The sequence below is a fragment of the Cyprinus carpio genome, chromosome A6, assembly GCF_018340385.1.
Source record: "Cyprinus carpio isolate SPL01 chromosome A6, ASM1834038v1, whole genome shotgun sequence".
In the NCBI taxonomy this organism is placed as follows: domain Eukaryota; kingdom Metazoa; phylum Chordata; class Actinopteri; order Cypriniformes; family Cyprinidae; genus Cyprinus; species Cyprinus carpio.
This window is the reverse complement of record NC_056577.1, coordinates 8,569,487-8,583,029: the sequence shown is the minus strand read 5'-3', so window position 1 is coordinate 8,583,029 and position 13,543 is coordinate 8,569,487. Positions and strand designations below refer to the sequence as shown.

The window sequence follows — 13,543 nt, the reverse complement described above, 5'->3', positions numbered from 1 at the left end:
CGTGCCCCACTGTGCTAAAAGTCTGTCTAAACTTGACATCACACTACAGTTGCAAATCATCTGAACGTAGTGTCAGAACATTTCGTCATAAATAGAACGAGCATCAGTTTACTGATGGGAATCGTGTCGCATCACGCCGCGTCCAGTGTAGACAACATCACAGGGTTCTATTGTCTTTTATCGGATCGCGCCACTCGTGTCCGGTGTAGACATTGCATGCGTTTTTTAATGGGTTATGTCACAGCCCTGCTTGTTTTTAATGTTTTTATTAAATATCTGTATTGACTGCATGATCATGTCATCATATTATTTACTGCCATGCGAGCCACAAAAGTAAAGCTTGGTGAGCCGCGCAATGAGCATTGCTGCATGTTGCTTGTTGGCGGTTATGCTGTGCTTGTGCTGCCGCGGTCTTGTTCATTTTGTAGGGCAAAACATCTCTCTCACTCACAGTATGTGAGTGGAGTGGAGCGGCAACTATTTCCCTCCACGTTCTGAGCATTTAATAATCACTCCGCTCCAGCTCCACTCTGCGCTCACTGATACCAGGAACACAGCTCCGCCTTCGCTCCGTGGCTAAAGTATTTCAGTATGTTTGAAATGTTATGTTCATAACGTAGCCTATATTAAAATTAAAAATAAATGAAATAACAGTAGAGTTTCAAAGTGGCTTAGGCTATTGTGTGCAAACTTTTTTTCCTACCACATGCCAAACTAATTGTCAGCATTAAAAGGTATAATTGCTGCTTTCTGCTGTGCAAATTTTGTTTGTGATGAAAACAGCAGTTCATTTTCATCAGTTATTTTATCTACAGATCGATGCATTTCTTACAGATTTCAAAATCAGATAAAGATGAAGTATTGTAAGATTACATTTGTTTGAATGCATTATTGGGAAAGCGATTGCGTGTGAATTTGCTGTATCTGTTTAAATCATGCTTTAACCCTAAAATATTCAGTAAAAGGAACAGACAAACTCCTTGAGAACTAGCCTATAACTTCCCGCTCGGTTATTGCCCTCATTATAATCTTCTTATTTGAGAGATCCATCTGTATCAAGCTATAGCTAAATACGTTTAACATGTGAATTATTGCTAAATATGCAGTTATATTATGGGCCGTTGGCATGAATTGTACTCGTGATGGAGCAGTGGAGGAGTGCTCTTGGAGCGAGTGAAAACCACGACGCTCTGACTTTTAAAAAACCCGCGCCTCGCTCCAGTCAAAATCACACCGCTCTACTCCGCGCTCCGCAGAAACATACTCTGCTCGGCAGCATATCTCTATATGGCAAACACGTGGGGGGAGGGTTGAGCCCAATCGGAACTATGGGAGCCCTGAGTGGAGCGTCGGTGGATGTTAAAAAGAAAACATTTTCATTCAAACAATCCGATGTAAACTACACATCCGAGTTAATCGATAAAATAGATTTTTCACCCATCCCTAGTACTAGTCCATATCACAATTCTGGGTTTATTTAATCGTACAGCCCTGTGGTCAGGCCGTTAATGTTGCTGGTTCCTTAGGGTCTGCATCTTTTATTTAGACCCTCTTGCGTAACCTCCTCCAGTAAGAGCATGTTCTCCTTATTCCCTCACGTGCATGTGGTTATTTTTCAGCAAATGAAGCCATTTTCTACTGACAGCTGTGCAAGAGCAACAGCAGAGTTATCTGTTGATGAAGACGTTGCATTCTTCCATCTCTGTTGTGTTCATGCATGATTACCCTCTTCTGCTCTCCATATATGGTCTGAGCTCTCATTAATGTTTTGTTTGTTCAGATCGGGACAAACGGCACAAACCAACAGCCTCTGCATCTGTGTTAATTAGCAGCTCCTGATCCCTGTTAGAGATGCTATCTGCGGCTGTGTAAAGCCAGGAGCTCCTGATAAGAGCATGAAGAATGCTTGAGAGGGAGACAAGTCAAATATCAAAGTCATTTTTAATTTCTGAATTTCTTCCCATGCACACAACACACAAAGTGCCATGTGTGTGTAGGGCTGCATGATGAATCGAAATTAAACTGAAATCGCGATATGTCAAATTGTGATTATCAAATTGCTAAGACTGCAGTTTAAATGAATAAATGCATGCACTGTGTGTTCCAGAGTGAAGTGTGGCACTGTGTTCATTTACTCGCATGTAGCTCATCATCCAAGTCTTGAGCGGCGTGGTTTACAGTAAATGCTATTCCACACAAACTCATCCCTGTATCTGCTCTGAGTTTTGGTTTCTATATAATGTGCATTTAGGATGCAACATGCACCAACCATCTTCCCAAACATTTAATGAGAAGACTTGTATTAGAAAATTCGCAATGGCGTTTTTCCCCCAAAACTATGCAGCAATATATTTTTACTGCTGTTCCACTTGTCACAGTTTCTTCCAGACCAATTGCTGTTTTTAGTACTGTACCATCTTTATGTAAATGACCTTTGTTATAATAGTGTCTGTAAATAGCCATTAATATTAGTTATGGGTGTGATGATTTGATTTCTGAATAACCCATTTTTGGTTAAATAAATAGTTTGTATAGGCTGTGGAGGGAGTTTTGTGTTGTGAATTGAACAATGAATATTTTTCCCCAAAAGAGCAGGAACATTTGCTTTCCATGATGTTTCTCCTTTTAATGTCTTCTGATGGGAATGAAATGTGTAAGTGTGCATTGCTCAGCTGTCTGTTGTGAGTGTTTTTCTGCCTGTATGACTTGGTTCCTTTACCCAGGGGCAGAGCAGCCTGTCTTTTGTCTTCACCACTGTAGTTCCTCTGACTGGAGGTGGGACAGCCCGTCATAGTCAACCATCTGTTGACAAAGAACAGCTTCTATCTGTTTATCAGTCTGTCTCCCAGTCTGCCTGTCTGTCTGCCTATTTCTCATCCAGAAATTCAAAATTCATGTGTAATAGAGAAGGTCATCTGCTTCAGAACTAGTAGGGCTAATGTCCATGTCTGGGAAACTCACACTCATTTTCTGATTTGGGGTGGATTCACAAATTATTCTGTGTTTGTTTGTGGGCAGGAGTGAATTTATGTATGTCCAATGATTCAATTTCAATTACATGGTTGTGTTGTCTAGCAGTGGTTTTCTAGGTTGGTTTCAAACATTCAAAATCCTCTTTAATAAAGTATAATAATATTTGTGAATACTGGCGTGTTATCATTGTGACAACTTACCTCTTATACTGTGAGAATTATAGAATGTTGTCACAAAATAATACTGGAAATGTAAATGGATGTGTCTTCTGGGCCATTTAATGCTTCGGAAGTAATATGTGATTTTCTGTTGGAGTTGGTGATTGTGTATTGAGTTTCCTCTTTGAAGCTAGGGGCTTATTGATCCGTTTCCCAATTATTAGTAGTTAACTTCATACAGCTAGCCATAATTCTGTCCAGCGCTCACATGAAATGGCACTTTACTGCTATGGAGAAGAACTGGAAGACACAGCAGAAATGACATCATTGCTCACTATGCTGGGTGTTATTGCATTTACAAATTATAACGTGGGGAAATTCAGTAAAGCAAACCTCCCATGATAAATCTTCTTAGTCTGAAAACCTTTCATACTTCATTTGTGATTGTTTAATTCTGTTATACTGTGTGAGAAATGTAGTTGGGTCATTCTATTAAACATGCCTTGCCCGGTCTGATGGTGAGAAGTATACTCTTTGAAGTATACATTTGGAAGGTTTTAAACATTTCTTTTGTCATGTATTTTTTAAGTGTAAATAAATTGCCTTGAGTAATTTGAGATTAATTGAATATATTTTAATGTCAGAAAATAATGTACAGTACACTGAAGAAAAAAAATGGTGTAGGATTTACTTTAAACAATTTTTTAAAGTTGGCGTAGGATTTATTAAAATGGTCTTTTGTGTCTAAGCTTTGTGTGTGGGCATCGATGAGTGTTTGTAAATGAAAAGCCACCCACAGGTCACCCTGAAAGTCATACATTTCGATAGTGATTGACTACATGAAGATTTTGTGTTTTATTTTGTGTTTTATTGTTCTATGGCTCTTACAAGCAACTGGGAAATATAATCTGGGATTGTGCTGATTTGTGTCCGACTGCTTTTGTGTGTGTTTTGCAGGGTTCTCGAGTGTGGGTGAATCATAAAGATCAGCTGGTTCCGTCTACAGTGAACTCCTGTGGAGATGGAACCCTGGTGCTCACCACCGACTACGGGGAGGTAAGACTCAGCAATCTGTCATAAACACACACACATGCAAACACGCAGATGTTGCCCTTTATGGCTGAATGGGTGTTGTGTGAGTCAGAGATTACGCTGGGTTGATATTGTGCTCTGAATGTCATCATAACAGGGCTGAGGAGCTGTGTGTGTGCATATGCATGTTTGTGTGTGTACAGAATGTCGGCCATCTGCACGTCTGAGGCTAAATCAATGCATTCACCCTCCCATAAATGTCCATGTGAAAAACACTATATCATATAACCAATCATAATGCACTTCACCAGTCTACATGAGCTTTTGGCCTGTTCTGGTGCAATGTGATATATGCAATAATCACAGAAAAAAATACATCATTGAAAGAGAGACAGTAGAAAAGAGAGAACACTCTTCTTTTAATGCAGAGATATCCACTAACACATGCTCTCATGGTAACAGGGTTTCTTTTGAAAGGTGATACAGCTGGAGAAAACTGTATCAGACCATTTGTATGATACCCAACAAGCCATTGCTTATAACCAGCTTGTATAGCTGCACATGCAACAATGTCATTTAGAGACTGAAAAATTTCTGTTGTATTGTCATATCACTTTCACACAGGATTGCAAGGTGGTGCAGTTTAAGCTTCTATTTGCGCTGCACACTGAAAGAAAGACCTCTGAGGGTCTTTGCATAGTTTATAATAGTTTTAATATGTGCCTCATTCTGTCATCTCAATATAGAAATAAAATTAGCAGCTCCTTTTTATGTCATAACCATTAAATGGTAGCCTATTTGAACTTTGCAATAGTGAAAGTACAGTTAACCTGCCGTGAATTGCATCAGGGACTGAAAGCAGTAGCCATCTTTTGAGATGATCTCAATTCAGCACGCTTTAAATGTTATCTTAGTTTGCTTTGTAAATATATCATAATTGCAAATAACTCTCAAAATTTTGCAAACATCCAAAAAGTACTTGCTTGATAGCTGTTTTGCCATTCTTGTGGTTGTGAGCAGATGTATGATGTGAGAGCCTTATTATATTTCCTTCATAAATGTCCCACTGGTCTTTTGTTGTATTCCCTGTACGTAGCACTATTCTGAAATCTCAAAATGGAAAATATGGATTATATTATCTCATGTAAAACACACCTCAGAGAGTTTGTAAATAGTTTTGTCAATGTTTTGGAGTCTGTTCACCAACCTTTTAGTGTCTATTACATTTCCTTACAATTCAGTGAGCAGAACTGCCTCTGTTTCAAGGTTTAATTGTAATCAAATGGTTGTATTAGCAGTTAAACTCCCACACACACAGTGCTGATAGAGGTAAATAGTTTTGTGATGACTGTGGGTTGTTGGAACTGGCAGAGCTGTGATGTCAGGCTAATAATAACAGCTGTGCTGGCCTGGATTCAGCTCAGAGAGAGAGAGACTGCACAGCAGGGAAGGGTTATCTGGATGTACAGATGCATACAGGAAGCCTGTTTGCATTTGTGTTTTTGTCTACAAACATTTGTGTTTGCATGTGTGTGGTGCATATATGTTCATATATGTGGTGCATATATGTGTGTGCTTGGTAGGGGTGGGCAAGATGACAAGAATATCATATCACAGCTATTTTCAGGCAAGATCACGATCCACAATTTCACCACCATTCTTTTTCATGTTTGTTTAAAGACTATTTTGCAATACTGAGCAGTACAGCCAAACTAAATTCCAATATAGCCCTACAAGGTAACAAAACATAAAAGATAAAATAATTGCAGACCACTTGGTTGATATGACCAGGTGGCGGACTGTGCTGAAGTCCTACATCTGTCATCTAGAATGACTCTTCTAATGACTCCTAAACAGACATTAAGGAGATATTTTCAGCTGACTAACAGTTAAACTCAGTCATTTATGATTATCATTTTTTAATGATTCCCAGTGTCTTTGTAAACCACTGAAGGGGAATTCACACTTGATTTTGCAGCAACAAATGTGATTTAATTTCAGTGAGATTTGGGTTGACATGAGCTGTTGGCGAACAAAGTGCTTGATCAACTTTATGCAAATGGAAGTGATGTCTACTAATGGAAGTTCATGTGATCTGCTACAGTGGACACTGCATTTGAGATTGCTGTAACTTAATGCTCAATACTTTCTCCAATCCCAGTTTAGTATAGAGAGGCAACAAAGTAATTTCTTAATTGATTTCATCCATTGCGACCCGCTTGATATATTAACATTAACTTAACCAAGTTTGGGGCAGGACTTCCATTTGACCAACCAAATACAAATGGAGGGAGATATTTTGAAAAAAAAAAAAAAAATAATAATCCTATACAGTGAAAGTCAGTAGGGTCCAATGACTTCCATTATATGGGCATAAACAGTTGTAACATTCTTCAAAATATCTCCTTTTGTGTTTCATAGAATAAAGCCAGTCATTGAAACAAAGTAAGTGTGAATAAATTATGACAGGCAGAACTTTCACTTTCAAAATAAATTACTCAAAAACATAGTAATAAGCAGCTGTTACAACAATACTCCCAATAAATCAAACTAAATTACTAAACACAACCAATCTAGGGGTTTTATTTTCTAATCATCCGTCATAACACAAAGCAAAAAGCATGTGTAAAATGCTATGTAGGAACACTTTTAAATGTTGACTCACATGAAGAAGTGATATTTTTTTCCCACCAGTTATTTGAAATGGGCATCTGAGTGAACAGAATCTCTAAAATGATTCAGACTGTCCAGTTTGCATGAAGTGAAGTGACGTGACATAACAGCCAAGTAAGGTGACCCATACTCAGAATTTGTGCTCTGCATTTAACCCATCCAAAGTGCACACACACACATACCGTGAACACACACCAGGAGCAGTGGGCAGCCATTTATGCCGTGGCACCCGGGGAGCAGTTTGGGGTTCGGTGCCTTGCTCAAGGGCACCTCAGTCGTGGTTTTGCCGGCCCGAGACTGGAACCCACAACCTTACGGTTAGGAGTCAAGCTCTCTAACCATTAGGCCATGACTTCCCCACGAGAGAACACTCTTCTTTTAATGCAGAGATATCCACTAACACATGCTCTCATGGTAACAGGGGTTTCTTTTGAAAGGTGATACAGCTGGAGAAAACTGTATCAGACCATTTGTATGATACCCAACAAGCCATTGCTTATAACCAGCTTGTATAGCTGCACATGCAACAATGTCATTTAGAGACTGAAAAATTTCTGTTGTATTGTCATATCACTTTCACACAGGATTGCAAGGTGGTGCAGTTTAAGCTTCTATTTGCGCTGCACACTGAAGAAAGACCTCTGAGGGTCTTTGCATAGTTTATAATAGTTTTAATATGTGCCTCATTCTGTCATCTCAATATAGAAATAAAATTAGCAGCTCCTTTTTATGTCATAACCATTAAATGGTAGCCTATTTGAACTTTGCAATAGTGAAAGTACAGTTAACCTGCCGTGAATTGCATCAGGGACTGAAAGCAGTAGCCATCTTTTTGAGATGAATCTCAATTCAGCACGCTTTAAATGTTATCTTAGTTTTGCTTTGTAAATATATCATAATTGCAAATAACTCTCAAAAATTTTGCAAACATCCAAAAAGTACTTGCTTGATAGCTGTTTTTTGCCATTCTTGTGGTTGTGAGCAGATGTATGATGTGAGAGCCTTATTATATTTCCTTGCATAAATGTCCCACTGGTCTTTTGTTGTATTCCCTGTACGTAGCACTATTCTGAAATCTCAAAATGGAAAATATGGATTATATTATCTCATGTAAAACACACCTCAGAGACTTTGTAAATAGTTTTGTCAATGTTTTGGAGTCTGTTCACCAACCTTTTAGTGTCTATTACATTTCCTTACAATTCAGTGAGCAGAACTGCCTCTGTTTCAAGGTTTAATTGTAATCAAATGGTTGTATTAGCAGTTAAACTCCCACACACACAGTGCTGATAGAGGTAAATAGTTTGTGATGACTGTGGGTTGTTGGAACTGGCAGAGCTGTGATGTCAGGCTAATAATAACAGCTGTGCTGGCCTGGATTCAGCTCAGAGAGAGAGAGACTGCACAGCAGGGAAGGGTTATCTGGATGTACAGATGCATACAGGAAGCCTGTTTGCATTTGTGTTTTTGTCTACAAACATTTGTGTTTGCATGTGTGTGGTGCATATATGTTCATATATGTGGTGCATATATGTGTGTGGTTTGTTGGGTTTGTCATTATTATATGTGTATCATATCACAGCTATTTTCAGGCAAGATCACGATCCACAATTTCACCACCATTCTTTTTCATGTTTGTTTTAAAGACTATTTTGCAATACTGAGCAGTACAGCCAAACTAAATTCCAATATAGCCCTACAAGGTAACAAAACATAAAAGATAAAATAATTACAGACCACTTGGTTGATATGACCAGTGGCGGACTGTGCTGAAGTCCTACATCTGTCATCTAGAATGACTCTTCTAATGACTCCTAAACAGACATTAAGGAGATATTTTCAGCTGACTAACAGTTAAACTCAGTCATTTATGATTATCATTTTTTAATGATTCCCAGTGTCTTTGTAAACCACTGAAGGGGAATTCACACTTGATTTGCAGCAACAAATGTGATTTAATTTCAGTGAGATTTGGGTTGACATGAGCTGTTGGCGAACAAAGTGCTTGATCAACTTTATGCAAATGGAAGTGATGTCTACTAATGGAAGTTCATGTGATCTGCTACAGTGGACACTGCATTTGAGATTGCTGTAACTTAATGCTCAATACTTTCTCCAATCCCAGTTTAGTATAGAGAGGCAACAAAGTAATTTCTTAATTGATTTTCATCCATTGCGACCCGCTTGATATATTAACATTAACTTAACCAAGTTTGGGGCAGGACTTCCATTTGACCAACCAAATACAAATGGAGGGAGATATTTTGAAAAAAAAAAAATAATAATCCTATACAGTGAAAGTCAGTAGGGTCCAATGACTTCCATTATATGGGCATAAACAGTTGTAACATTCTTCAAAATATCTCCTTTTGTGTTTCATAGAATAAAGCCAGTCATTGAAACAAAGTAAGTGTGAATAAATTATGACAGGCAGAACTTTCACTTTCAAAATAAATTACTCAAAAACATAGTAATAAGCAGCTGTTACAACAATACTCCCAATAAATCAAACTAAATTACTAACACAACCAATCTAGGGGTTTTATTTTCTAATCATCCGTCATAACACAAAGCAAAAAGCATGTGTAAAATGCTATGTAGGAACACTTTTAAATGTTGACTCACATGAAGAAGTGATATTTTTTCCCACCAGTTATTTGAAATGGGCATCTGAGTGAACAGAATCTCTAAAATGATTCAGACTGTCCAGTTTGCATGAAGTGAAGTGACGTGACATACAGCCAAGTAAGGTGACCCATACTCAGAATTTGTGCTCTGCATTTAACCCATCCAAAGTGCACACACACATACCGTGAACACACACCAGGAGCAGTGGGCAGCCATTTATGCCGTGGCACCCGGGGAGCAGTTTGGGGTTCGGTGCCTTGCTCAAGGGCACCTCAGTCGTGGTTTTGCCGGCCCGAGACTGGAACCCACAACCTTACGGTTAGGAGTCAAGCTCTCTAACCATTAGGCCATGACTTCCCCACGAAAGTTTTACAGCTGAATCCAAGGTGGGTTCCAAAAACACATAAAAAAATCTAATTTAGGTTTTATCTAAGTCTGCATTTCCCCAATATTTCCTGTGTGCTGGTATGATTCATGCCCTGAACAAGAGAGCTTGTGCTGACATGAGAATATTCAGTAGCATTCTCTGCAGTAGTCCAAATCCTCCATAAATCAATACACTGATTCAACGTTCTACTGGGTCTCAGGCAACCTCTTCAGGAAACCCCAACATCTTCCTGGAGGTCTTCTCACCCATTGTTTTGGGCCAGAGCTAATCCTAAGGTCTTGGTCCAAAGGGGTAGAAAAATAGTTTTGCATGTGTGGGAGATTCGTTTAGATGTGGCAACCCTGTTGGAGATTGCTGAATTTTTTTATGTGGGTTTTAAGGCATGGTATAGTACAGGGGATGGATGCAAAATGACATCTCTCTCGCTCTTTCACTCGCTTTATTTCTCTCTCTCGCTCTTGTTTCTGATTTGGTTAATAATTTAGTTAAGGGTGGGTGTGACCCCATTCCTGCAGTGGTTCTGACCGAGTTACTGGGACAGGATGCATGTTATGCATGCATGCTTGTGTGGACTGTACATGTGAATTGAAACATTTTAGAAATGTACTAGAAACAACAACTAAAATATACAAATGTAACCAAGGCCAAAATTCAACCATATGCAACCTGATATGTTTCTGCTAAAAATATGAAAAATGCTGCAAAACATGAACATAATAAAAAGCATTTATAATACAAAAATATATTAAAGGAATAGTTCCCCCCTAAAATAAAAATTTGCTGAAAATATACTCACCCTCAGGACATCCGAGAAGTAAATGAGTTTGTTTCTACATTGTAACAGATTTGAAGAAATTTTGCATTACATCACTTGCTCACCAATGGATGCAAGTGAATGATGCCATCAGAATGAGAGTTCAAACAGTTGATAAAAACATCCCAATAATCCACAAGTTCACACGACTCCAGTCCGTCAGTTAAAGGGGTCATATGATGCAATTTCAAGTTTTCCTTTCTCTTTGGAGTGTTACAAGCTGTTTGTGAATAGATAAGATCCATAAAGTTGCAAAGACTAAAGTCTCAAAGCCAAAGAGATATTCTTAATAAAAGTTTAGACTCGTCCACGTCCTCCTAATACGCCTTGTTTAAACAAGCCCCCACATGTCTACATCACGATGTGGGAAGATTTGCATAACGCCGCCCAAATGTTCACGCAAAGAAAAAAGGCGCAACTTTGATTCTTGCTGTTGCCGCAGGCGCCATGTTGTGGAGACACTGTTTCGTTGTGAAAGCAAAAATACTTTGTTTGGCCTTCCAAAAGAGGACACAACTAGAAATCAGTGGTTAAGTTGTATTTACAACACTGTTCCAGAATAGTTCAACCCAAATATTCAGATGTGTGCAGCACATTTTATGGAAGACTGTTTCCTGATCCTGGGAGAGTAGACTACAATGCCGGCTGTTCTGACTCACAGTCTGTAAGTACGTTTTCATATGTAACGGATTTGCCACTGATGATTCAAACGCGATTTTTGAGCAGTGTAGAGTAGCGCTTGTTGTTTGTCGTTTCTCCAATCACAAATGCAGACATGGTTTTATGTTTACACGGCGCGATGCAACGCAATGCGTAAAAACACAGTATAAGTCATTATAATCAGTAATTATGTCTCCGCTGGATGCAACAAATGGCTTGTTTGTAATGGGTTTTATTGTTTTTGTCTTGTCTCGCCGGTGTTCTGACCGGGACACGCATCACAGTATGGCAAGGGGCATAACATTTCCGTCACACGCTTGAGGCATTTGGCCAATCACAACACACTGGATAGCTGGCAAATCAGAGCACACCTCGCTTTTCAGAGCGATGAGCCTTGTAAAAAATGACACGTTTCAGAAGGCGGGGCATAGAGGAGAAACAATAATGTACAGTATGTGAAAACCTTAAACCGCGTAAACACATTTCATTACACCAAATACACAAAATAATGTTCTTTTTAGCAACATCATATGACCCCTTCAACTTTTTTGAAGTGTAAAGGTGTGTATTTGTAAGAAACAAATCCAAAAGTTTGGCCAAAATATCAGTCAATAATCCATAATAGCACTTCCTCCTGTGAAGTCCATCCCCTATTGTCCTCTTACATTAAAATATATATTTTGGCTGTTTTTGCTTATTTGCTTATATTTTGGTGCTCTATCTGTGCATTGGGGCTGGGCAAAAACAAAATTATTTTTTGATTAATAATTTTTTAAAAAGAGGTCGATTCGATATCGATTCTCAAAAGCCGCAAATCGATCTTTTCCAGTATTTATTTCAGTAAACATTTAAAAGAAGATCTGATTAATGTGAATCTTTTCATTGGTCTTCTCCACTAGAAGTCACCCTCTTATTTACCTTGCGCAATGTTACAACAGAAAGTCTGTCACTCATTTAGTGCTTATTATGGCGGAGATACTGTTGACAAGAACCAAGAACAAAGCAATATGTGTGATTTGCAATGCTCAGGTAAAATTCTTTCGTGAAACTAAAAATTTGCGGAAGCATTTGACATCACGCGTAAATGTGCCATAATTTCCGCAGTGAATGAATGAATGGCAGATGGTGCAATGCACTGTTTGTGTTTTCAGCTTGCGGTGTTTTCAGCCTCTGTCGGCTCACTATGATGATATGAACATGAGTTTCATCCCCAGCTGCTCTGAGGAGTCACTTCATTAGCATTTTACCATTTAAATTGACAAAACTACCATCATATCACATACACAGCAGCTGCAAGTTCCTCACGAAAACCCGTCAAAATAAAAACTTGAAGAAATTGTCAAAAATATATTACTATTTAGCAGTCTTAAGACTCAATGTTGAAACAACAATGCTACTACTACTACTACTACTACTAATCAATATTAATAAATCTTTTTTTTTAAAGGAATAATCACATTTGTTTTCTTTTTAATTTTAACAGTAAACCTCTAATGAAAAAAGAGTTTTTCATTTAATTAGGATAAATTAAATTGTTTTATGCCTTCATCTGATTACCAGAAAAATTAAGAAAAACATTTTATATGGCCCTATTTTAAAAAAGGACCCTGTACAAAAAAAGAAAAGGTTTAAAATACTGGCCTGTGGCACTTAAATTCCTTTTGTAAATTCACCATTTGTAAACTGATGTTTACTGTTCTTTTTTTAGAAATATCAATAGCACTTGTATTAAAATTATATTCACTGAATTTTATAAAAAAAAAAAAAAAAACACAGAATCAAACCAATAATCGAATCGGGAGCTTGTGAATCAAAAGCAAATCGAATCAGGACATCTGAATTGATACCCAGCCCTACTGTGCATATTTCTCTTCTGATTCAAATTAGGCTTTTTCACTGGGGAAAGAAATATTATGGAAAGAGGTTTTATATTTTAGCCAAAAGCTACATCGTAATGATGAATTTGTTTATTACAGCTAATTTGTTTATTAGCTTTTTGCTTCACAAGACGTTAATTGATGGACTAGAGTTGTTTGGATTACTTGTGGATTTTTGTGATGTTTTTATCAGCTGTTTGGGCTCTCATTCTGACGGCACCCATTCACTTCAGAGGATTCATTAAAAGAAATCAACCCATCCACATGTTGAATGGCCTGTGGGTGAGTACATTTTCAGCAAACTGACATTTTTGGGTTAACTATTCCTTTAAGGGAATAT

The 13,543-nt window shown here is 38.1% G+C and overlaps 1 protein-coding gene across 1 annotated transcript in view; it reads left to right on the top strand.

The window, feature by feature from the left end:
• The window catches only part of LOC109091191 (unconventional myosin-X-like), a 66,202-nt gene that overhangs the window by 13,715 nt on the left and 38,944 nt on the right, over positions 1-13,543 (top strand). The window contains exon 2 of the mRNA XM_042757868.1: positions 4,089-4,187. Coding sequence (XP_042613802.1) covers positions 4,089-4,187 — 99 coding nt within the window. The remainder of the gene's footprint in view (positions 1-4,088; positions 4,188-13,543) is intronic.